Source organism: Ambystoma mexicanum, chromosome 6q (assembly GCF_040938575.1).
Source record: "Ambystoma mexicanum isolate Mex_15411 chromosome 6q, UKY_AmexF1_1, whole genome shotgun sequence".
Taxonomy (NCBI): domain Eukaryota; kingdom Metazoa; phylum Chordata; class Amphibia; order Caudata; family Ambystomatidae; genus Ambystoma; species Ambystoma mexicanum.
The window spans coordinates 747,887,739-747,914,786 of NC_090937.1; the positions used below are offsets into that span (position 1 = coordinate 747,887,739).

Genomic DNA, 27,048 nt, shown 5'->3' on the forward strand with positions numbered 1-27,048 from the left:
ACTTGCGAGATGAAGGAAAAGGTGAACAGTGGTTGTCGAGGGAGCAGCTTCGATCTTCACGGTGCTCGTGACGAAAGCTTGTGAATGTCCTGTGAAGAAGAGGCGTGCGGTGCACCTAAATGATGAGTATTTGTTGCTGCAAAGAGTGAATGAAGAACTTTGGCCCAGCAAGGGCGTCAAGTCGTCGGCGAACGGGACGTTACCATGGCTGGCTTCCGTAGCTTTGTCGGCGTCTGAGGTCCTCGGGTGGCGGAAAACCCACCGGCGGATTCTCCTCGGTCGTCGGCGGCCTTGACTTTCTCCGAAAGCGGTCGACGATGATGAAAAAGGGAGTCCTTGGATCAAATGTTCTTAGGCACAGGGAGCACGGCGGCTCCAAGCGGCGACGGTGGACGGCTGTCCGGTGCTTCTCTTCATTCTCCTCGGCGGTCCCCTTCTCCGGTCGGCAGCCTTTCGTAGGTCTGTCTACCAGGGTGCTTTGGCAAAGATAAGATGGTGCACGATGGTCCCTCGTAGCTCGGGAGAGGTCTGCTAGCCAGTTCCTCTCTTGGATCAGTTCTTGAAAGCACAGCATATTTCAGATTGCAAGGAAGTGAACAGCAGTTCACATTCTTCTTCCGGCTCGGCTTCGAGAGTAAGCATCAAGTATCAACTTCAGCTCCTAAACGATTTCTAGCAGTGAGAGATCTCCCATTCACACTGCTGGATCACACTCAGGCAACCAATCATTCAGAAGGGCATTCAGGCAGCCAATCGGCTAACAGTGCATTCTGGCTAGTATTCTCCATCCAGACACTCACAACACAGAATGTGGATTCGGACAAACACTCTGCCATTCAGCACTACACTGCATTCATACCAGTTTCGGGCAGGGCTGTCTCAGTCATTGTGTCAACCACCAGATACTAGACACCCAGAACACAGAATGCGTATTCGTCACACACTCCATTCAGCCAGGTCCCACCCCACGGGCGTACCCACAACATACAGTCATTGGGAAGGCTCCGGCCAGTCTGGCCTGGACTTTCCCCACAATGCCATATATGGAACTTCCACCCAACAGCCAGTCAGGGGGAAGGGACAGAGGCAGGGCTTCCCAGGACTTTGGGGAAAACAAGGTAACAGGCAATAGAAAGCAAGAGGCCACCGGAGCCGTCTTGGTTCCCATCAGGAATCCACTGATTCCAATGACAGGGCCTGGGCATCCCAAAATGGAGGACGCTCAGGGCACCTGTCCATTCAGCACGAAGCTACCACCAGCCCGTACCCTGCTCTGTGGGTCACACACAGGTGCCCAAAAACACACTAGGAGTACATGGTCATACTCCCACCCATGGGTGCCATAAGGGTATCCCAAGGGTCTGTTCACCAAACCAAATACAGGAAGAGCCGCACCGCCAGGAGTCCCACATGAACTCCTGCACAGAAAAAAAGACAGAACATACATGATGAGGCAATAAAGTAAAAGGATTCAGAGGCCCTGTCCCTCTGATGCATTTCCAGCATCACACCTGGGGACTTGGAATAGCTCCTGAGCTACGATATTGCACAGCTCAATGGGTCCAGTTAAGTAGATATGGAATCTGGATGAGGGATTGAGGCAATGGTTATGGACATTTTTGCGGCACAATGTTTAAAACAGACAATGAAGGCTCTGGGGAAGGCCTCGGATACCATAGTAACTAGGGTTCTTTACAAAGTCCACCAAGACTGTCAGATGAATGAAACTTGTATCTTGACCCTAAATGGCCAGGACTTAAACTCACTGGTGAGGCAGAAATCAATACTACAAAGATCGTCAGACATAGGCCTATTTTGAGGAACTCCCCAGGGCAGCCTTTGCCCGGGCAACCCACCAAGGGGCACAAGGCAAAGGGCAGCTCCTGCTTGGGCAGCTCCCATCCCTGTCTGTCCCTCTTCACCAATGAACGCCTGACGGTACACCCTACATCGACAACCAGGTAAGGTGGTACGGGTGGGAAGCACAGCCATTATTATACTCCAGAAAACCCTGCGTGAAGAACCCAACAGTATTCTCCCACCTACTTCCCCTGAGTGGAGGGTCGCGGGGGATTGCCCACCAACCCACTCTCCCTCAGTCTTCATAGGGTATTCCCCCTCTCACCCCATGTCCCCGTCCCCATTTCCAATAAGTACTAGGACGAGGAAGAGGCTATCCGGAGCAATTAAGATTACCCATAAACACAACATAGGGATACAAAAGGAGGCCTACCATCAAACACCTTTGAACTGTTCCACTAATAGAGTGAGGCAAGGTCAGGCAGATTGCCCCAATTGTGCACATCTGACTCCAATTGACTCTCACATGCAATATAAAAAGGGTGCTTCTGCCAGAGTCAGAGAGCGAGCTGGGGAAGCTGACTGACCAGAGGAGCCAAGAAGTAGAAGGCTGCAGAAAGAGGAGCCCAAAAGGAGCTGCGGAGTCCGGGACGCGAAGACGCTGGCCCAGTGTGTGAAAGGGGCTGCAGCATGACGAGGGAGCCATGTGGCCAAGAAGCCTGAGCGGGACGTAATCGGTCAGCCTTTTTCAGACCAGTGCTCATTCCCCTGGTACGTGTGCCGGACCTAGGGGTGTTCAAGGGGCAGGTGGTGAGACCCTGACCTCAACCCAAGAACCCTTTTACATGCTCGCCAACGCTGCGCTACTATTGGTGAGTTTCATGAGCCAGAAAAACTCAGTAGCATGCAGGTGGCTGGAGTGGTAGCAGGAGCATTGTGAAACCAAAGAGCCTAATGAGTGAAAGTGGGAAAAAGAAAAGTGAAGCAAGAAAAGGGAAAAGGCAAAGCGAAGTAGGTGAAAGCAAAGCAAGCTAAAGCTGAAAAAGCAGAACGAAAGCAAAGCAGAGTGACATCAAAGGGTGCTAGCGGCACGGAAATACAGAGAGACAAAACAAGTGCGCTGGTGGAGTGGAAAAAGCCAAGAGTGGGTGAGAATGACCCGTAAGTAAGGGAAAGGGGTGCAAGTGACCCAAAACAGAGAAAGACAGTGAGGAAACAGAGAGAAGGAAACTGGACAGCTAAAGGAGAGTGCAAGCTACCCAAAGTAAATGCAGAGAGTGCAAGAGGCCCGTAAAGGAGACAATGAAGGTGCAAGAGAGCACAATGAGAAAATGATGGTGCAAGAGTGCACGACGAAAACAAAGAAGTGTGCAAGAGGCACGAATGGTGGAAAGAAGGTGCAAGTTTGCACAATAGAAATGCAAGGTGTGCAGGAAGCACAGTAAAGAGGAAAAGGACGGAGTGGAAGTGGCACAGAAGAAGACGAGGTGTCAGACTAAGGAGAGGGGCTGGAGTTCAAGAACCCAGCATTCTAGAAAGTCTCTGATACTTCCCCATGAAAAAACTGTACAGTGAAAGGTACATCCTGACAAGGGGAACTTTTTGTCTGTTTGTTGAACTGTGTAAAGAGAGGCATAGGCTTGGGGAAGGGAACTCCGAGAGGCCTAACAGGAACTGTGTTTTTTGTGTTTGGAACTGGAAGTATCAAAGCTTGGGGAAGGGAACCTCAAGAGACCCAGAAACTTTGAACTATTGGCTTGCTACAAGAACCCTACGTGGAAGGTTCCAAGGGCAACTCTCTTGAATTGAACTACTTTGAACTGGCAGAACTACACCTATGAGTAAGACTACCTGAAACCAGCTGTGCTTTACATTTCCTTTTGAATCACCATTTTTCCTTTAATAAGATCTCAATCACATTTGATTTAAGAGTGAGGGCAAGCATAGGTTTGGACACAGACGAACTTTGATTTTGGACTTATGGACATTGTCTGCCCTTAAAAGCATCAGTTGAGGGAACAATCCTCTTAGAGTTCGGGCCAAGTAGGGAAAGTCTGACAGGTTTTCAAACTGTTACTTTTGAGTCTGTCTTTCTTGATAACATGCCTGTCTCACACCTGCCACTCTTATTTTACTATTAAAATGCTGATTCACACTGTGCACATTAACCATTGCGCTGTTACTACTTCAGATCCAGAGGATCTGGTAGGGTGACTAAACTGATAAGCAGGGAAAGGGTGGGGGTTGGGCACAGTATTGCGCCTGGAAATTTAATGTATTACAGGTGGCCATATTTTCATGTATTGTTGGACCTCTGACACAGTAGTATGTTTGAATCTAGGAGCATTTTCACACAGCGGCATGTTTAGAATCTAGGTGTATTTTTCACGCATTAGCATGCTTTGAATCTAGTTTTTTATTTCACACAGCAGTAAGTTCTCAATCTAGGTGCCTTTTCACCTAGTTTGAATCAAGGGGCACTTTCACAAAGCATAGGCTTCAAATAAAAAATGACAAACCAAATGCTTCCGGCTGTGCTCTTAAGCGCCATTAGATTATGCCTACCGGACGGATGAATGCGATGCAATGGCACTCAAACCCACTAGCAATCCTCAAATGTTCTGCTTACTCACCCTAAAACACAGAACACACAGCTCTACCGCAACAAAACACAAGGCCATCACAAACCACAATGCACTACATGCAACCCTGAACAAGAAACTTAGCCAACCACACAAACTGCTCTCACAGCAAGCAAAACATTACAGCCAACAAACACACCAGCACACAGTGGCCGTTTTTTCCAAACTGAATCTACCAACACCATATCTAAGCTACTTGCACTTTCCCTCTCAATCCCACTAACAAAGGTTCGTCCAGCCCTCCTTCCTTTCGAGATCCACCAGAGCGCCAAGAGTCCATGCAAGTGGCAGCAGTGCGTTGTACAAGATCACTTAAGAAGTTTTGCTTCAAAAGACGGACTTATGTACCAAAGATAAACACAGGTTAAAACTAGGGGTGTAGCGAACAACAGATTTAAGTATTTGACCGATAACCAAATTGTTGGATAAGTATTCGTCCGGAGCCAAATACAGAAGCAAATAATTGGCTATTTAAAAAAAAAAAAAAAAAAAAAGGAGCTATGTAGACAAGAAAAACACTTTGTAAATTAAAAACACTTTAAAATATGTATGTACGTTCTTTATCGCATTTCTTTTCTTTGTGATCTACAAGAGATGTTTGTGTAAACTATTAAAGGAATACATTATCAAATCATAAACTGTTCAATAACAGCACAAGTTGTATTGCTGCGCATTCATAGAGTTGCTTGTTGGGAAGAGCCTAATGTAAGGAAAGCATAGTATCAACAGTAAGACAGACACAAGTGACCACAGTTCAAGGGTGTTTATTGAACTTCAAAAAGGGTTTGAAAAACGCCTATCTAATCCTAAATCTACAGATGGGAGCAAGGTATGACAATCAAATAAAGCAATCCTAGTGGTGTCTTGTCAAAGTAAAAGGGCCTATACTAATAAACCTATTGCCAATTCTTACCTCTAAATACAAATGGTGTGGGAAACAGTGTTACGAAAAAGAAAGAAGTGTTCACAAAATGATATGTCAGGATGTTCAGGCTGTTGGCCTCCCTTCACCACGTTTTCAGCATGGGACAATGCGGTACACTTGAGCTTAGCACAGTCTCTGGCTTCTCTAGCACAAGGGTACAGTTCAATCATTAGCATCAGGGCCTTCCGTGCCCGAGTCTCTTTGCCTTTCAAAGTCTCTTCTTTCAGAGGGCCTCAGGCGACAAACAAACAATATGTTCTTTTCCTCTTAGGATTTCACAAGTACTCAATTTGTCAGGCAATTTACTATTCACCTTGTATCCCCCTCAGATCCTTTTCCACACAATGTTCAATCGGTCTCCCTCCACCGGGCTCGGACCAACTTAATCTATTTTGTCATCAGTGTTCTTTACGTTATTAACATAGATTTTCGAATGTGCATGGGGTTTTGCTTGACCCGTTGCAGGACCACTTCGATTTCATAATTCCTATTCCACTCTTTCTCTTTTGCCACGTTTTTCAGTTGGATACCTTACAGAGAATTTCGAATGAGCACACACGTGGTGCCGGACCACTGTCTAAGGTGTCGTATCTGGGCTTCGAAGTTCAATCACTCATCTGTTGTTCAATGTTGCTTGCGTCGATTACCATATGCACTTCATACACTATCTGCTTCAGCTTTCACTTATAAAATGTGGCCGCTTGCAACCTTGGCTTCAACACAGACTGGTTTGGTATCAGTATCCCCAACTCACCAGCTGTGCTGACTTCACTGGCGCTGCTTTGTTATAGGAGCCAAGGACAGCACGACGACGGCAAGCGTTTCTCCCCACCTTTACTATCGTCACGGGAGAGCCCCGGGTAACTCCAACACAAAAGGCAGGATTCTTCAGCCGTGATTCCTGGTCTTACGTTTCCTATTCTTGAAAGATTCATGAAAGTAACCGTTTTGTTGAAAAGGTCAAGCACTTCCCTCCTTGCGATTCTCCATGTGGGAAAGTGTAATGGAAGTCAGGTGTGTGTGTAATGGTCAGTAATTGCCAGACCCTGCCAGACCATTGTATTGTGACATGTCAGGTATACAGCTCAGATGTTAGTCCGTTTTCTCTCATAGTAAGCTGTCTGTGAGAAAGTGTTTGTGTCAGGAAAGGGGGTGGGCTTGAGTTCCTAAGTATCCTACCTGGTAGGATGGGGTAAAGGTGTTACAGGGAAGGGGATACCGTGTCTCACCATCCGGTGCCCAACTCGCCCTCCCTGAAGACCCCTCACTAATGTGATCCTCCCGCACTGGTCCACCCCCAGGAACTGGATCCAAAAGCGATGGCCGTGTCCTGGCCACCTGGATGACAGATCCCAGGGGACTAGCAGGTGAGACACCTTCAGGTTTCTCACACTAAGTAACTAATACTAGCCCAAAAGTATAGTACACACGCATGCAATCACTGTGAGGTGACTTTGGTGCCTGTCCATCTTTAGCCTTCTGGTTCCAGCAAGGCACTGAGACACAGAGCGAGTACATCAATTAGCACCCTGCTGAAGTGCTACTGAATACAAACCGTTGGGATGCTAATGCCATGCTTGCTACCTGTGGCACTTAGTGGGAAAGAGGCATTTGAAACGTTTATTTTCATCAATAGATGGTATTTTCCTTTCTTTTTGGGGTGGGGTTTGTTTGTGGTGTTTTGGGGCATGGTAAAAGACAGCAGACCAAAATACATATGGAATGCTGAGTCCTCCATGGCTCGCGGCTGACCCTATAGGGAAGCGGCACTGCTGATTTTTAGTTCTTTAATTGGCATGTGCATGTTTATTTTACTTATTTGTTTCACTTGTGCATCCATTTGGTCCAATGTTTCGATATTGGAAACTTCTAGGTCTTTGTCTTTATTACACAAATATTCCTCTTTTTTAACTCTCCAATGTTGGGAGGAATATTTCTGCTGCCACAGATTTGGCCATTTTGGTTACAAAATAAACAACATGATAAAGTTGGAGGGCAGGAATTGTAACCTATGTTTCGATATTACAAGAACTTCTCTGCTGCAAGCACACTTCCCATTGAGCCAACTTACTTGCTTGCTTGTTTCATTACCTTGGCCTCGAGGCTGGATACAGTTCTTCGCTGCAGGCACACTACCTCCTCATCTGAGGCTTTGGAACTTCCTGAGATCTCTGCAACAGCTATTTTAATACACTCCATTATGTTATTTGAATTTGAAATTGGTGGGATTGGAACCTGTAACGTTCAGATTTCCCCACAGATATATATAAAATCAATAAACCCCTAAACAAATAACATTTTCCAATTACGACTTCAAAATCTATTGTTCCAGGTCAATGGTTTTCAACTGCAAAACACAGGGGTGACTAGAGATCCGTTCAAAATATTGAGAGTTTTGCTTAGGTCACCCCTCCCCAGCAAACTACTAGATGAAAGTCTGTCCATCACATGAAGAGCAGGGACTTTGTACTGACACACCTCTGCTCTGTGCCCGCAATCAATCAAAAAAGTGAAAGCAGCTTTGTTTAATGATCCTTTTAAAGGATAAACATGATATGCTTAAACGAATCCAGGCACAGAGTTAAAGCAATACTTCATGAATTTTGAGGGGCAAACTATTTGGCTTATAGTGATAATGAATCAAGTATTCGTGGCCGAAGTCGAATCTCTCATTTTCAACCCGAATCCGGACTAAAACTTAGTCGAAGCTGAATTTTGGTACACCCCTAGTGAAAACACAAGAAATTTCCAATGCAGTTTTTTAGCTTCAGTGGGGGTGCTGGGGCAGAGGAGAGGAACTGCTATCCTTTTCACCAGGGATGTCCCATCCAGAGACAAATTATTATTGTGCCAGCTTCAAACTCTCTTTGGTATTCCATCTGAAGGGAAATTTCTTTAGAGAAACATCTTTTTTCTCGCAACTGCACCGCCGGTCTGGCACTTAAGTGCCTTTACTTTCTGACCCATTTCCCAACCTCATTCACGTTTTGCCTTGAGAAAGACCCGGTTTTAGGGTCGAAACACATGTCGGCAGACCTGTTCCACATGGCACTATAAACTTTTTCAAAACTACTTAGGCTGATGACTACTATTTTCAGCGGGACTTATACCAATCTATCCAAGTACTGACATTGATCTGTTAGATTTGTATCTGCTTCACCTCTAGTGGGGGTTGCGCAACGAGACAGAGCTGACACCCTCTTTTCTGTTCATCACTTCAAATCCCAGTAGTTCCGAGGTAACTACTAGTCCCTCATGTTTGCAGCAGCCCGGACTATTTGATTACCATATTTTTGATTGCTAATTGTGCTCCTTTCCCCCATTATTCTTTTAACACCAGCGCCTCGCACACACGGCATACCTCGATTTGGTTCCTACACAGAAAAGATATCTGAAACGGAGGTCCACCTATTTAAAGACTTCTATCCTAGGCTTGGGAGTTGTGACGAATCAAGGGTATTCGCTCCTTCTTCCCAAGGGGGAGCCACTACCTTGGAGGCTAGGGAGGTGAGCCCGGTTCGCAAGAGCCTCCCTAGGGTTCAGGGAAAGGGGCACCTTGCTGGGAGCGGCTTCCCCTTTGGGGACAAGGTCTCCCGGTCCTATGAGAAATTCCCTAGATTGCCCAACATATCGGCATATATGGGACTGCCGACTGGGAAGAAGAACATAACATCTTTATATTTGGCTGCAGGACTGAATATATTAAAAAAAGGAAAACACAATGTCTCTTTAAAAAGAGACGTTTATTTAACTGGGACGAGTGGTGGAAGGAGGAGGAGAAGAGAGTATGTTATGCAGGGGAAGCCCCCTGACGTGTTTGCACATTTGAGGGGCCGAACAAAGATAAGCCGTGAAGCTGGCGACTTTTGAATTGGCGAGGAATGCCACATTGAGACGCCAGGAAGCCGGCGAGAATGGCAAAGGGGAAACCGCTGCCTGGGATGAGAGCAGTATACAGGAGCTGGTAGTGGTGTGACCAGGAACGCCTCGTGGTGGCTGAGGCGCCCGCTGAAAGCCGCTGAGACCACCACAGCGCGAAGCGTGAGGAGTTCCCAGTCACCTGCAGCCATAGACGGCTGAGGGGAAGCCCAGAGTGTTCCCCCATGCAGATAAAGATACCAGGGTGAGTGGGAAAACCAAGAGGCCGCTGTACATGAAGAGTGCAACTTGTCCCGGTCAAAGACGAGATACAAGGAATAAAGTTGTGACTGCCAGTGTGCAAGGCTCATAAAGCAAGTAACAAATAAGTGAGGAGAATAAAGAAGGACTAGAGACAATTACCCTGTGAAGAAGGGAAAAGGTCTTATGAACAAAGACGGAGTGCATAAAACAAAGCCCAAGCACGACTTCTGAGGAATATGATATAAGAATATCAAGAGCACCAGATAATAGAAGAAAGAGTAATAAAGAGCACCCAAGAGGGGGAGGAATCTAAAAGGGGACCAAGTCCTATGCAAAGTAGCCAAAGATGAATCGAGAGACTGTAAAAGGATAAGTGACAAGAGTGTGAGAGACTAATCTCAAAACAAGCTGTAAGCAGCATAACCTTGAAGAGAGCACTCATGGAGGAGATAACCAGAGCTTACCAAAGAAGATTGAATAAAGAAACTTAAGTGTAAGAGAGAGACATTTCCATACAGAGACTATCGGAAACTACGAGAAGCCTAGGAGAAGAAAGACCTTCTCTTGGCTGAATTTAAGTTGGTTAAACTAGTGATAGGGTCAGATAGAGTTAGGTTCAGACCAAGGACATTTTACTTTGGGACTTCCTGAGGACAGTCGAGTACCCTTTGTTTCTTTAGATAGGCAGGGGGGAGGGGTCCCTTTACCAATAGCGAAGGTTAGGATTTTTCATATAATATCTTTAAATAGAGTTCATAATGTCCTTAATGCGCCCAACAACTTCTTCCGACCCACCACAGATTGCAAAGGATCCCTACCACTGGACATGTTCAGACAGAACTCCTTACTCTTCCAGCCATTCATTGAGAAGCTTTTCAGCCAAACCCTATATCAAGGCCAGCTCTGAGGCACCAGTGGGAGGAAGACAAAAACCTGGAGTGGAGGGCAGAGGAGTGAAAGAGAACCAGGAGTGTGGAGGAAAGAGGAGAGAAAAATACACACAGTGAGGAAGGTGGAAAAGGAGAGCACCAAAGAGAAGAGGGAGAGCGGAGCAGCTTACCCCAAGAGAAGGAGAGCAGTGCATCTTATCCTCAGAGATGAAAGACTGAGTCTGTGGCTCATGAAAAGGCAGCAAAAGATCAAGGGAAAGGCTGTGGCCGCAAAGAAGGCAAAGAGAGAAAAGGCCAAACTATAGGCAAAGGAAAAGCCACAGAAAAAAGTCAAAACTCCAAACAAGCAAAAAGATGAAGAAAGAACAGGCTGTGACCCCGGCCAAGCAAAAGGCAGATAAAGAAAAGTCAGAGGATTTGTCATGCAAACTGAGAGGGTATGCCCGTCACCAATACTCACAGAAAGGCTGCAAGAGTGAACTAGGCTTCAGCCTATGAGGATATTGTTTCTTATGATGCCTATTTAACATTAATGGGGAAAGGTTTAAAACACTGCACTAGAATTCCTTTTGTCATTTCTTACAAACAGGTAACGCCCCATGTTTGGAAAACAGCAACATTTAAGTAAAACATGACATTTATGACAGAATAATATGTAAATCTACACCATAAGGTCTTCTTCTAGAAGGTGCTCGGCAATCCTTGGATTGCTAGCAACATTCAATCCCATAGTAAAACGCAGAACAGACTCTTCATGAGAAACTCAATGTTTTCAATCAACACCAACGATTTGGAAAACGCCAGCTGCTCCAATCTCCGTAATTGTGTTCTTTGAAAATAATTCAACAGGTCACCATTTGGTAGTGTTTTGGACACAGGTTAAGCTTCAATAACGCACTGTTAAAAAGTCTCTTGGGCTGTCCCAGCATGCTAGTATGAGAAATTTTAAGCATCCACATTAAATGCATCAGTCTTGTTTGCATATGCTTCTCCTTGAAACTAAATTCCCTCTGTGTGCAAATACCACAGATTACAATTCTCATTTTCTGAATTGCTTTATTTGCAATTCAATTTAGTGTTATTTTGGAATTTATGTTGAGCTATTTTTGTGTTGGGAAATTTAGAATTTCCAAGCTAGTGCTTTGCTATGTAGATTAGGTGACATGTCCAACAATTAGCGATGGCAAGTCTAACAGTAGTTTGAGGACTACCTCACGAGAGAAAATGCATCAGATTATTTGCACTCTGAACTTGGCTCTTGACAGAAATGTTGAATTGAATAAAAATGTACACAAACATAGAAGTAGTAATTCTGATAAGAATAAAAAGAATGGTAAAAATAATTTGTTCAGGGCTGTGTTTAAAGCTAGGCGGTAGGGTGAGGGTGATGGTTTTGGGATTGCTTTTAATAATTATAGTTAATGGTCCTGTGTGGTGATGGTGGGGTAAACCAACAACAAAGGTCATGTTGGCCTAGTAGGAGTTTTCCCACTGTTTATTATTAGCTGGTGCGCTATTCAAGCAAGAAAAGAGCTTGTTCCAGACATCTCAGTTCAGCCATGTATCCTTTGCAGGTTAATAAACTGAACACCATTACAATAGTGATAACTATTATTAGCAGGACGAATCTGTAATAAAGCACAATATAAAACAGCATATTATTGTATTCATACTATGTAGGTGTTTATGTTTTGTTTTAATTTTAGTTTTTGTACCAAAACTGCAGGAAAGGGATGGGTTTCACTCCTATGTAATAAATTCAACCTTTGTTTTAATAGATTATAAGCCCTGCTTAGGAGTGCACTACTAAGCAAGTCACAATTACCACTTCTCTCCCTTTACAAAACCTGCATATTTAAAACAGTTTTACAAGGAAGGGCTTACTTGGAAGAGGCTCAGCTGCACAAGGAACAATCGTCTTCACATCACCCTGTGGGGTGCTGCAGTCTGCTTCCTCTTGAAAGTCGGTCTGTGTCGAAGATGTAGTGGTAAGTCTGGGTGCAGCATTATTGTTGGATGCATTAACTGGCACTCGGGTGATTTCTTTGATCACCTGCTCGTAAGAAGGAGGTAGCTAAAAACCAACAAACAAAGAAAAATTAGACAAAGGACAGCACATTATGTTGGCTCAATAGGTCTCAATGCCCATATGTAAAGTATCACTATAGGGAACTCATCTTTACTTTCACAAAAACATTAGTCAGCTGGTGGGTGTGACGATTTGTATGCGACATACACTATGGAGCACATGCAACCTCTTTCTAGTGTTCCAAGGTGAACGATTTTGACTTGCAATGTATTGTCAATATATAGTCGGTATGTATGATGCTTTCAAATGTTCAGTAAGCTTGGATATGTCTGCAGGTTGCTACATATGAGAAAAATGTTGACTTTGATTGTCTGGTGCCTAGATCCAACATTGCTTATTTTAGGCCAGCAGAAGATGTTCCTTTTGGGCCACCACTCACACAATCTGTTTGGTATGGAATAATGGTGATGCCCACTCTGGCTACACAGAACTGGAAAACAGTTGCAAGCCCCTCTTCTTAAGTTACATAGGCATTACAACAAAATTGTCAAAATAATGCTCATGAGAAATTTGCAAATTTCTAAAAAGGACCCCAAATCCGTTCAGAAGATACATCACTTAGCATGTCCTAATCATAACAAAATGTGCATGTTTTAGGTATGGGAGGGGCACCCCTTAAAGAAATGCTGCAAGGGGGAAAACATGTTCTCACTTCACAATTCCCCACTTACCCTATATGATTTAGCATCAGCAGATCAGTGATTCACATTTCAAAAGAGCATGGGCTCTGAAAGATCTCCCTCCAGAGCAGGAAAACATATTTATCAAATGTGCATAGCACCAATGCCTCTTATTGAGATTCGAATTTTGACATTCAGATAATGCATACACACTTAAATTGCATGCAGTGTTTATGTAGAAGCCAACCAATTTGATAGTCTGCTGGAGTCCCTAGAGCTGAAAATGTGATCCCGGCTATGAACATGGGGGCATTTATGTACAACATTATATGCAGTTTAATGATTGTCTCTCATAGGTATGTTGCAGTAGTAGATGTATGAGTTGGCTTGACGCTGATCCTGCAGCTGAAAATACCTAACAATTTTCACTTGCTTTAATATTAGATTACTCCACAACATATACCCATAATAATGGCATTTATTTCATTAACCTTATAATATGAAAGGCTAAGCTAACTCTGCCAGGGTTCAAATCTCTACAACAGCTGCCGAACGTGCTTAACTATCGTGTCAGCAATTAATTGTGTACATTTTCACAACATAAGCTTGGATTTACAATACCACCTAATTCCGAGAATGAAGTGTAGGATAGCATGAAGTAATTTCTATGTTACCCTTAACATACATACACAGCTCATAAATAGGCGATATTTTTAAAACAAGTGGTATTTAAAATTCCACATGTCTACCATTAGCATCACTACTACTGTATATGCCTTAAGTGCCCCACACAGAATATACTGATCCTTATACCAGATATTATTTCTCACTTGACACAAACTAATGTCCTAAACCCTACAGGGATTATTTGTAATATGCATAACAATCACCAGTGGCTCAAAATCATTCACGTCTCTGATTTGGTATCACTATTAACCAAATATAAACATTGGCTTCTTCACATTGTCAGTCGCTCTGTACTGTCTGTGACCCATTAACATCCGTGGATCAGTATCAAATGCTCGTCGTCGTCCATGGCTGTGCATCATTACTGGCACAGTATCATCAGTGGCTCTGTGTCATCAGTCACACAGTATGTGTGACACAGCGTTTTCAGTGGCTTGACGTTTTTTGCTTTGATCAGTATCTCAATATTGTCAGTGGGTTGATGTTCTCAATGGAGTCATGAGGGACCTAGCATCATCACATGTTCAGCATCAATGGACCAGTATCATTAGTGACCTATCATCACTGGCTCGGCATGTGTAGTTTGTATTATTAATGATTTGGGATAAGCAATAGCCTCATGTTGACACTGGTTTAATATTAGCAGTAACTCTGTGTAATCAATGGCCCAGTTTACAACCGTGGCCCATCACCCTGGTGGCTCTTTGCCCAGAAAGGCAGTCAACAAAGGGTTGTAAAAGGGCAGCCATTAATGTCAGAACAAAAAGACACTGTCAGTTTGTACAACTACCGAGAGGAGACTGGATACGCATTTTGCATATAAACATTACATGAATGAAATCGATGCACCGTCATTCCCAAAATTTAAGAATTACTGCACAGATCTAAACACTACAATTATTCATTGCTCCAGTTAAATGCCATCGAGATAACGCTTGCTTCCTGTTTATAAAAATACATAAATGGATCACAGGTTAACAACTAAGAGAACAACACAGAGACGAGGCATGAGAGAGCATTTCGTTCCACATTTGGAAAGTTGGGAAAAAGTCCATTTTCAGCAAACATCCGAAGAAGGGAGATTGGAAATGCAAACAGAAAAGAGGGTGGAAAGAGGAACAGGGCATGGAGGACAAAAACATCTACAATGGGAGGGCTAGAAGAGAAGGAAAAACAAGAAGAAAAATGGTGTAGTGTAGAACAGCTAGATAAAGAGAGGCAACTAATGAATAGCAGAGGGAGTATGAACCTCTGAGGAGAAAGGAGACTGATAGGGAGAGGAAAAGTGTGAGAGTGGGGCAGAAGGGCAAAATCAGGCATACAAAGCAGTAACTGCTGAGGAGAGGTGGGCATACAATAATCCAAATCACAAAGAGCCAAAACCTCCAAGCCAGAGCCGACACTGCCGAGGAAAAAAGTAGACAGAGGAAAGGCGACCGAGAGTAACAGTGACAAAGGCAATGACCATTCTACTTCATGGCACTGTATTAAAAACTGATGTGTTTTTCTCCTGGTATAGGATTATTTGAGCTGTTTTCGGCAGTGGCACCATGAATCGGAATGCCACTATTTGTGTTCGGTATATTTGAGTTGTTGCATAGGAAAATGTGCCTTTGTAACGTGAAGTGTTAAATTATTTCATCAGCTACCCTTCAGAAGAGTCTGTAAAAGCTTTAGCTAACAGAAGTTTGAAAAATGTGCTATAACACACTTTTATTAAACAATTTCTTGGGCAGTTTAATCCACAAGCTGCCTTTTTGAAGAGTGGTTCGCTTGTTCAGTGACTGAGTGAAATTCCTAAATTGTTATAACTTAAGCGATAGGACACAAGTTAGTGGTGTAGGCCCACATGGTGTGAAATGCCCCCATCACTCTGAATGACTACTCTGGCCCTACCAGCATGGCTGTCCATGCTTCTAGGTTTTCTTTGTGTGCGCCTGATAGTCTATAGTAAAGGTCCACTATAAATTACAAACTGGAGCATCTTTCTTCTAGACTTGGTTCCTCAGGAATGTGTCGGGGGTGATGTGGGTAGTACAGCGGTCAAACTTAGTTTACCGCCCTCTCTAGCATCAGCCAAGAAATGCATAATCTGGACTACTTGCCCAGGTTAAAAACGTTTGCATCGGTGGCACTGGGATGGAATTTCCAAGTACTAATCCATCTTTCACATATGATCATTAGTGGTGTAGAGAACCACTCCACGGAAGAGCCAGGTCGGGTAAAAAGGCTAAATTGGAAGGGATCAAAGCACTGTTTTTAGGAGAGTTGCTGCCTCCTTGACTATATTTGTTCCAGGTTGTCCAGGATCATCTACTTTGGAAGGTCTTGAATATGGGAATCCCCTCCCTCCAATCTGGGAATGCTGAGAAGCAGGAGTATGTGTGGGCTGGGAATCCTGAGAAACAGGACTATGGGTTGGTGAGAGGGAGATGTGATGAATCTAGCGATATCACCACTATTTGCCCTGGAAGAGTCTCTCCCCATATGGCCAGGGAAGGGCAGCCGCTACCCGATTCTGACCTTTGAGGTGGCTGCCCGAGGGAGGACCACGTGGGGGGAGACAATCCTAATGGGAGTAAAGTGGTCTCGTTAGATGGAACACGGTATTCATGCCAGTCAAAGGACCTTAATCCACCATCCTCTAACCCCAACAACAATCCCTCCCCTAGTAGGCTCATGAAATTGTACCCCTCTTACCATTTCACTAAAAAGTACCGGGAGGAGGAAGAATAAGAGTCACCTCAATGAAGATCACTTTCTCAGTACTGTGACTAGAGAGAGGAATGATGATCCCCTCTAATGGGAACCATTGTCAGCAGTCTAGTCTCTTTCCAACAACTGCGACGAGAAAGAGGCGAGGAGCAACGACTATCACTCCTCATGAGAACCACTATCAGTGGTTCAGTCTTTCCCCAAATCCTATTGGCCAGAGCCAATATAAAAGAAAGGAAAGACTGAGGAAGTGTGAATGTAACCCTCCCTGGGCAAACCATGTGGAAGGAGTGAAGCCAGTCAAGAGAAGCCAGAAGTGGGAAGACCGGGATGCTTACTTGGACCCAGTGAATTCCCTGATGGAGGAGAGACTGGCCCAGCAGAAGGAAGGAGCTACCCAGCTAACCAGGACAGCTGGGGCTCAGAGTCTGTTGAACCTGCACATAACCTAGGAGAGACTGGTCCAGCAGAGGGAGAAATAGCCAGCTAGCTGAGGAGGAAAGCTGGGACACTCAGTCTACTGAGTTCACCAGACTGGCAGGAGACTTTCCTTAAACTGAAGGGGAAAATCCCATTAGAGTCTACGGAGTGAGGGAGAAGCAGCAGGACCGGAGAGAGCTGCAGGCGCGGGTCTGCCTGGCCGTCGGTAACACAGCTGAATACCACGCTGGAAGAAGACAGGCAGGGACAGGCAGCAGAGAGGCCGACCTGACCTCACCAAGGCAAGGCGGAGGTGCCCGCGGTTTACCGCGAGCAAGGGAAACGCTGTGGGAATCGTGAATCGAGGAGAGAGGCACAGTGGCAAGACTGCGCTTGGCTGGGCCCCCACCAAGCCAATTGTAAGAAGCAGACGGAGAAGAGGCACGCCAAAGGCAAACGTTAAGCCCAGGGGAAGTGAACGAGTTACCGGGTGGCCGGCACACTGATGCCGTTACTTACAAATTGAACGAAAGGAATGGAACTGGTGAGAAATGCAAAATACATTAAAGAAAACACAGCCTGTGAGAGGCCAGGGGAAGAAAACATGCCGTTTGGCCTTCTGAACATTTGTCAAGACGAGTGACGGTGTTGGGCAGGTTAGTGAACCCAGCCTGTCAAACATCGGGGCAAGGGAGTAATTTCCCCCTGATACTAAAAAACGTTGAATGGTTTAGATATAAAAGTTCTGGCAGGATACCAGGTGAAGACAAATGTGTCTGTTGTATATACTGTGAAAAGGAAAATTCATTTATGAACTAGGATGATGTGGCTCAAGGGAAAACCATGTCTTGGAAACAATGAGCTATGGTTGTGACGTATTAACAGAACAGAAGAAGTTAAAGGGGTAGTTCACTCAAAAATGTAATTGCTTAAAAATATTGGCCATAATTGTAATTTCACTTTTTTTTTTAGTTACAATGAAAAGTAAGCTTCTTCAAAATGTGCCTCAAAGTTCTGATTTTCAAAGACATGGGGCATCCATTTTGTAAGCAGAAACAGTTTAATCTGTTTCTTGCACTTCTCTGCTCTTGCAGCAGTAAATCAAGCAGGAGCCCCTACTGGGGGCTGTAGCTTGTTGCTGCTGGGGTCAGACCTTTGAATGACAAACCTAATACAGCAAATGCACATCTGGAAAGGGTTTTGTGTTCTGTATTAGGATGGCATTCAGAGGACTGACTCTCCTGACTGACTCTCTGTAAACATTCGTGAACATACATTTTTAATTATGGCCAATATTTTCAGGCAATAACATTTTTGAGTGAACTACCCCTTTTAAGGAAAACAATAACATTCTGAACTGTGAAAAAAGTGTTTAAAGAGAAGGGAAGGTCTCTGCGGAGAAAGGTGCCTTTGAAACTAGAAGTAAAGCGAAACATTGGGGAAGGGAGCAAGATCCTTAAGCTATGTGAAAACTCTGAGGGGAGAGAGGAAGTCCTCTTAGAAACTTGGTAATTCTTTTGAGACTGGAGGTTAAATGCAAAGAAACTATGGAAAGAGGTTCTCCCTAGAATTGTGTAATTTTGACCATGAGGAAAACCCCTTTTTGTTGGATTTTCTCTTATGTTAAACTTTGACAATTTTTTAACCCTTGAAGAAGACAAGGAACATTAACCTTTGCACCTTTATTTTAGAGTGTGGGGCCCAGAATAGGATTGTGGACACAGGACTTACTTTTGATTAGGACATCATGACTGACAGATGCATTAGCTTTTTGTTGAGGTAGAGAAATTCCTCTTAGATTAGGGATAGTGAGGCATTTTTCCAACACCTTTTCTTTTCAATAAAAGTCTTTAGCCAAAACTATGGCTAACTTGTGTCTGCGTTTCATGCCTGGCTCCTCCCAGAAATAAGGCAATACTTCAAATGCATACCTCCCATTGGGTTTCTGTTTAACAGCGCTTGGTGGTTTGGGTCAGCTAAGACCCTGGGTATCTCTACTGGGTAAAGCAATGACCACCTCTACCCCACACGCGCTCTCATAAATATCTAAATTCCCAAGCGGAACATAGTGCTTCCCAAATAGGCGAAAATGTAATGTCAAAGAAGAGAGAACTGTCAGGGTTTTCTCGCTTTCATATGTTTTGTGGCCTAATATCAGCACCATGCACAGAGAAAGAGGTAGCTTCAACGCACCGTGTACCTGACTGCCTTGGGAATCTGGTACATTTGCTGGGCGACTCTCCTTCTGGGGAGCTCTGCTTTTCCAGCAATGCTCCCAAGGGGAGTCATGGAACATTGCATGAGCATTCCTATCAGTAAGGTGCATGTTTCCCAATGACATCAAGGAACAGAATTCTGCCCTTTCGTAATAGGGTAAAGGCCAAGAGGGATGGAACTGCAAAAAGCTGTGGTGCTGGCATATGGCTGCTGTGGGAACAACCTAAGTGGTATAGGCAAATGGAAGCAAGCACAGTGTCAATGGTCTATTCAGTGAGCAATGGCACATGGCATGTGGCAATTTAGCGCTCAATTGGGTGTGGCATGGTGCAATGTGTTTGCAATGAGATTATTCTGGGAGGTACAGAACATGGCATGGGACAGTTCTGGATCAATGAAAGTGACATGGGGCAACTCATAGGGGAATGTTACATAACAGAGGCACGTCCTGTGGGCGCCAGTTGTGACAGTTTGCTTCAGTGAAGACTAGCATCACCAAATAACTGGCGTCATGTGCAAAATGTGCCCAACCAGGGTTGCCTGAACAAAGCACATTATGAAGGTTATGTGATAATGTGTAAATTACTACATCAACACTGCTATGGATTCTTTAAGACATGCCTCACTATTTTCTGTGGGAATTATGTGTGCCCCGTTGAAACCGGCGCAACATTCATAATATGTGATTAACTGAGTGTTGGGGAGATATCAAACAACTTGACTTACAAGGCGATTGCCTTAAAACTTTCCGGATTCTCCAAGTGGTAGAATGGCTAAGCAGTCAAGGCAATTCTTCAGAGGGTAAACATTATTTAAAGTTACAGACAACAACTTTATTTAGTACACATTAGTGGATTGTCCACACAATATAGCTGTAAAAATAGATTGTTTATAATACATTTGTTCATATCTATTCAAAGAAAATACTACAAAAACACAGAATTAGTGATCCGAGACCATCATTAAATGTTCAAATAGGTCCACAAAGACCAACTCGGCTTTTAGTGAGGCACTCAGGCCTCAGCAGTTACACAATGTTCCTGCATGGCCTCCAATGTGAGTCAATGGCCTAATGTTATTTCAATGGATGCAAACAAGAGATATGCACACAGGACCCAATAGACAAGAGGCCTTCAGGAGGGGAGGACAAGGGGACCTCACCAAGGAAGTCAAGCCACAAAGTTCTACTCTCCATTGCCTACGATTCTAGAGGGGGAGTATGACATCACAATCCGAGGTGCCACGGTTTTGTTCTGTATGGGCGCAGTCAGCAGAGCAGTTCCACAGCCACCGAACACAACATCCAAGGTAGAGAGTTATGTGATGGGAAACCCCCGGCCCATGGCCAGGTCATATTAAATATGAATCAGAGATTGAGCAATAGTGACATTAGCCAGGAGTCACTGGTCATGGTCAACAAGTGCAGCGGGAGGGCTCCACCCTGGGAGGACTGCATAGCCTCTGCGATCTCCAGGAAAATTGAATATTTGTCAACTCTGTTTTTTGGAGAAATTGGATAAAAAGCCTATATTTCAGATGACAGGTGACAAACAGTATTCAATCAATGCCGAGCTGCACACCGCCAAGTCATTTTCAAAATGCTTCATTTTAGGGTACAAAGTAAACTTTATGTCTACGTTGTGTGCGTCTTTCACTTATGGCTTGTTTTCTGTGATGTTCTGACTATTTTACCCCAGTGAGTTCCATCCAGACCTCACTGAGGATGCAACTCCTAATGTAACTGGACTTTTTGGGGTCCCTTGTTGCCCCAAAGGCAGCGACTACTGCCATGGTACATCCTGCTATTTCTGGTTAAGGCATTTGTACTGCTTCTGGTTAGTGGCAGTGTAATTCTAACATACTGATAGCCATTGTGGCTCACATGAAGCCTTTTTATCCTGGCAGTTCTCAAAATTTAGTTTTTAGTTGTTTGGAAACCCAGGGACCAGGCAACTGTACTTTGTTGCCCTTTGGTGATTGAATGGAGACTGGAAATACTGTGCTCCTTTCCCCTAATTTTCGAGTTGCGGCTGGATTTGTTCTCCTGAAGGCATTTACAAGCTCCTGTAACTTCGAGGCTTGTCTGTGCTGCTTGATGGATTGTCCTCAGTCTTTTTTTTTTGTAGTTCTACTTGTTTTTGGTTCAGTATTTGTAAACATACTAGAACTTTGCTAAAATGGGGGTTTAAGGTGATGGTTCTTCTTGCCATGCAGTTGGAATATTTCGATGGGTTGGTGTTCGATGGGTTGGTGCAAACCATTGAACAGGCCCACACAACCATGCGGGCACTGCTCCACATTGGCTTCTTCATCCAGTGCCCAAGGCATTCCTAAACAGTTAAATGTTCTGCTTCAAACCTTAATGTAAGTTACTCTGCTTTTTCTATTCAGAACATACAGTGCAATGCAACTTGTGCATCTGAGATTGCTGCTCTCTGTGTTCATTTACAATTTAGTTTATTGTTTTTGGCTGATATTCCTGCCCTCCCCCTCCCCCCATGGTTTGATGAGCTACTTCTGGAGGGAGTTTCCATATTGCATGTTGGCGGACCCGGTAAGAAGGGTGGGGCTTGGCACTGCTGTACAAATTCAGCCTATAATGTAAGAAGTTGATGGTGGCAACACCCTCATTTGAACTACTTTCTTTCTCATTATTAACTGCTATTAAAGCCATTTACACTTCTCCTGGTCTATCAACCACCTGGATGGTGTCCGTCTTTATCTCAGGCACACATCAGTTAGAAGGCTGATAAAGATCTTGGAGATTTCAAAAATGCCTAATACTCAATTTTTAGGAAGGTTAACGAAATTCATGAAATATTGGAAACCTTAGATCCTCATAAATCTATTTTTATTCCCACTCACAATAAAAAGGAATAAATTAGATCTCCCCTGTTGGCATACTTCTTTGCAACCAGCCCTCTGCGTTTGAAAGGTCCGGCCATTTAGTCAATCCATCATTAGTCACAGCTACTGTGAGACTGCAGATTGGCCATCTGAAATGGCCTACAAATGCAAAGTGGGACTTCTCTCAACTATTCCAGTCTCATGATGCACTCATCTATTGACGCCAATAAAGGTGAGATTGATAAATATTTAAATACTCTATTGGACCTATACAATACATATTATCAACTTGTGTGGATGCAGCTGAACAAATTTATTTAAGAAAAACATGTAAAAGGTTTGCTGTGACAAAATCCTGTACCTGACCCTAAGAGTGGGTTGTGGGGAACCCAAGGGTGCCACCACCTGTTCGGTGATGCTGGGATCAGGGGCCGAATTGGGAGAATACCGTAGCTACCACCACTACACTACAGGTGGGAGCCAGTTGCTTGCCACAAGGATTCATTAGAGCATTGGGTCCCTTTAAGAGACCTGTTTAGGAGCCCCTGAGAGATTGAACAGAACCATTCCATGAGAAATATGGGTCCGCAACTGAAAGTGTTTTTATGTAATACGTGCATGTGTCAAATTAGGTTGCGGAGGCCAGAGAGGTGAAGAGCCAGGAAGAGCAATCTCCAAATCACAGTTAGTTGCCCAGAGTAGTTGAGGTGCAGACGGCACACCTCACAGAGACAAGACAGTAATGAGAGCAAGGGAGGGAGCATGAGTGCCCAGCTTTAGGCTTGGAATGCCGGCAAAAGCAGAATCCAAGATAGCAGCCAAAAAAGGTAAACCCTTGGTCTGCAGTGACATTATGCAGGACCCAGAGAAACTAGAGGATCATTGTGAAATTGTAGTTTTAAGCAAGCACAGCAAGAGCCCAATCCCATCCCGTATGCCCACTGGTGAAACCACTACCAGCATTAGAACACCAATTACTGATTCTCCACAAGTATTAAAAAAAAAGGGAAGGTAAACCAGACTACAGTAGTTGAGGTGTGCATTTGGAGATTACCAAGAACAGGAGACAAAGTAGGAGACAGGGCGGGAGATTTATAGAGTGGCCAGGAGGAGGAAGATGGACAATGAAAGGAGCGAAGCAGAGGAAAGGTGGAACATTAATAGAAATAAGTAGTAGGAAGGTGGGAGGAGCAGATTGGAGAGGATACTAGCGAGACAAAGGAGGAAGGTGGTGGAAGAGAGTTGTAAAGAGTATGGCAGTGCCGGAAAGAGGTGGAGCAGAGGAAATATTAAAGTTACTCCCCAAAGTGACTAGAGTAGGGGCAGTACCAGAACCTTTGGTAGCGAAAATGTAAGCTTCCCCTTTAAATTTAGTATAGAGCGTGGCCTCGGGCGTGGTAATGCCCGCCGAGGCCACGCCCTCTGGCACCTCACCCCAGTCCCCTTTGAACACATCAGATGCTTAGATACCGTGCTACTCTTGGTACATATTAGCCCTTGGCAAACTAGCGGAGGAGAGCGGCTGGGACGTATGGAGGAAAGGGGACTAGGAGTACTCTAGTCACTACAGTGAGTAACTTTATAACTCGTACGTCCTGTCCCCTTTTCTCCTTCCTTGTGGGTGATTCCACCGAACAAGAACATAGGGTGGAGCTGTGATAACTTGCCTCATATCTAGGACGAAGCAAAAAAGGTTCTTCAGAACCACCTGACCAAACTCTGCATCGTGCCTGGAGCTGGTGTCCAGTGAAGTGCTTACAGACGGCCGACGGTGTGGCCCAAGTAGCCACCTTGCTGATGACATCCCAAGAAGCAAGTCTCTGTAACGTGATGCCCGTGGCCTTTGCTGTGACCGCATGGGCATGAATCCCCTCAGGAACAGGTTTGCCCATGGCCGTGTAAGCCTCTGAGATGGCCTAAACCATGCAGCGGGCGATGGAAGCATACATCCCCAATTTGAAATCTTTATCTCCAACCCACAATCCCACCACCCCAGGCGAGGGCCTAATTCTTTCCGCTAGCGGTTCCAATGAAGGTGCAAACATTGGGGACAGGTTTCTCATCCCCTTTGAAAACCAAAGCGTCTAGAAATCTTCCCATTGACTGACACTCTTGCGCTGGGATATATAGCTCATATCCCATTGAGTACCCTACTTCTGAATCCAAATTTCTTCAAAACTGCATACAAGAACTCCCACCCTATCAAATGCCTTTTCTGTATCTAACACATGTAGCACCACGTTCCCCTCTTCCCTCTCAATAGGTCCATAAGATACAGTGCCTTTCGCATTTTATCAGCCCCCTGCCTCCCGGGAATAAACCCGACCTGGTCTGGGTGAACCAAATACGGCATTACCCATTCAAACCGTGATGCAATCGTTGCCCTGGTTATCTGTGGGTCGCTCACCCTCAACAATTTGTGAAACAGTACCACCCCCCCTTTTTTATACTCCCACCGATGCCCAACCAGACTGCCCAAGAAACACACATGGGATGCACTTTTCCTCCGCTGCCAGGAGCCTTGTTTCCCTGCAGCATCAATACATCTAGCCCCAACCTCTGGAATTCCCGGGCTACTTATGGCCATTTACTGGGGGTATTCAGGTCTTTTAGATTTAGATTCCCCACCAAGAGAGGACTCGCACCTCTCCCGCGCCGTTGCTCTATCTCCACCATTGCGGTCCCCTCAACCGCCACAGATTTGTTTCCCCTAAACCGATACTTTTATTTCTTGATCATAGTTCAGTTTCATCTTTCCAACTGCACCAGTTTACCACATCCCCTGCCCCTCATCCCCATCGACCACCCAAATCAATCACAAACTCTCTGGCCTGAGACGCCCATCTACCAATGGGCCACACAGTAAAGCGACCTCCCACCCTGCTCCTCTCAAAGTAAACTCAATTCATCTAACTTCCCTGCCCCTTTCATTCAGTAATACTCCATAGTCAACAAACAAGAAAACCAACAGTTATAACTTCTGGGTCAGTCCTCGACCAACGTCCCAATCGTCACTTCACTGGAGAAGGTTTCTCCAGCCGCTAAAATTTCCTACCACCTGGGACCTGTTTTTGGCTGGGGCAAACCTTTCGGTGGACCGCGAGTCTTCTCTCCCTCTCCCCTAAAAGGAGGTTTCCTTCCTCCTTCATTTCGGCCATGAGATGTTGAAGGGCCTGTGTTACCCCTGTTCCCATTGTGATTCTATATTCCACCGCCTTCAGTAAGAAGATCAGGGCAAATGGGTAGGCCCAATGCTAACGAATGCCCTTTTCGCTCAACCACACTGAGAGGGCGACACTCCCTCCTTCTGGTGAGCGTGAAGCTAAACAAGTCCTCGTAGATACGTACCTGCTCACCCTCACACTGGATCTCAGGGTGGCGTGTAGATCTCTCCAGCACAACAACCCTATCCTTATAATAATTAAACCAGACCACCACCAACCTGGGACCTTTGCTGCCCACTCCTCTTCCCCTACTACTTTGATATTTTAAATTGCACAGCAGACTGTGTGCCCTTTGGGGCCAGGTCCACACTAAATTAAATGCCTAAAATAAAATAAATAAACTACATTACCCTAGAGCCCTGTATGCCAGTTTGACTCTCCGAGACAGGTCCACTGTTTCCTTTGAGAGCACTTCTTTATGTTGGAGATACATTTTCTTATCCACTCACCTCAGCTGGAGCAGGATCATTTCGCCACTGCGAGGCAGGAGGAGCGTATGCTAGACCTCCAGAAGCACCATGGCTGCCACTGGCAAACCACGCCGGTCCGAGAGGTTCAGCTGCGACAATGGTGATCTCTGGCCGCCTGCAGAACAAGGGCACAGCTTTCAACTTAATTCAGAATAGTAAAGGATCCAGAAACAGTTATACTTAATTCTAGTTTAAAAGTCTGGAAGTATATTCTGTTCACATAAGACAGCCTGTATGACAAAGTAGAGTAAAGCAGAGCAATGCGACACAAAAATCCAAAATGCAATAACATGAAAACGTACATGGAAAGAGGACAAAAAAAATAAAAGGTGCAAGTACATTAATGAGAACCAGACTCTCTCTGCATCAGCAAATAGCAGAGGCAAGGTTGATGGTGCATTCAAGCCAATATCCTATTTTTAGTTAGAACTGCAGATGATCACAACACATTGCAACATGTTCCGTTTAAGTAAAGCAATCTAGGTCTGGGCGATATGGACCAAAAACAATATCTCAATATTTTTGGGCTGAATGGCAATATATACGATATTGTTTATGTGGGTTAAATGTTGTAAGCCACCAACTACATGTGAGATGTCACAAACACCTAGCAAAAAGTACCGGTTCTCGAAACGGGTTCTGTGGACAGACATGGCAACACTCACCAATTGTTGAAAATCAATAATCCTGTAGGTCGCTGTTCCGTTTCGCCTATTGCTTGTTGTGCTTTGCACTCTCAAGTAAACTGCAGTGAGAATGGGCATGTGTGGCTGGGTGACATACCCCAGAGCAAATGTGGGGGGGGGAGCGAGAGTTGGGGGATCTACTGCATACTGGGATCTACTGTGCTCTCTCCCACCTCTTGCCTCACCCTGGCATGGTGCAGTTTGTTGCCGGGCAAATGTCCCAGAAACACTGCATTCTAGGGTTGAGGACCAGTCTTTCTACGACCACCTTGATGTTTCGCCAATTTCAGGAAACCGTCTCATGTGTGAAGATGCTAAAATCTGGGGAAAGGGGTGGGGTGTCCAAATGTCATGTATCCAATAACGTCCAACGTGTCGTAACAGGGAACTATGCACAATTTGGTGCAGATTGGTGAAACAGTGTGGAATCGTAGAAGAAACTAGGCTTCGCCAAGCCACAAACCCACAAATCTTCACTTTCATAAATATAGATTGATCAAAATAAAGTGCAAATGCAGGGTTCCTCTTCCTGTATGAGAATACACACAGCTGTGCAGCTGTGTAAATATCAAAATGTAAATAAATAATTGGAATTTTATATATATCTTGATGTGAAGGATATTGTCTCTTCCTATATCGATCTATCGCCAAAACTCGATATATCGCCCAGTCTTAAATCAATCTATGATTAATT

At 44.7% G+C, this 27,048-nt stretch overlaps 1 protein-coding gene across 4 annotated transcripts in view; it reads right to left on the bottom strand.

The window, feature by feature from the left end:
• Positions 1-27,048, bottom strand: part of SH3D19 (SH3 domain containing 19) — a 1,396,196-nt gene that overhangs the window by 544,769 nt on the left and 824,379 nt on the right. For all 4 annotated transcript variants that reach the window (XM_069631268.1, XM_069631267.1, XM_069631269.1 and 1 more), the window contains 2 exons: positions 25,648-25,783; positions 12,264-12,453 (listed from right to left, as the gene is read on the bottom strand). In XM_069631268.1, coding sequence (XP_069487369.1) covers positions 12,264-12,453; positions 25,648-25,783 — 326 coding nt within the window. The remainder of the gene's footprint in view (positions 1-12,263; positions 12,454-25,647; positions 25,784-27,048) is intronic.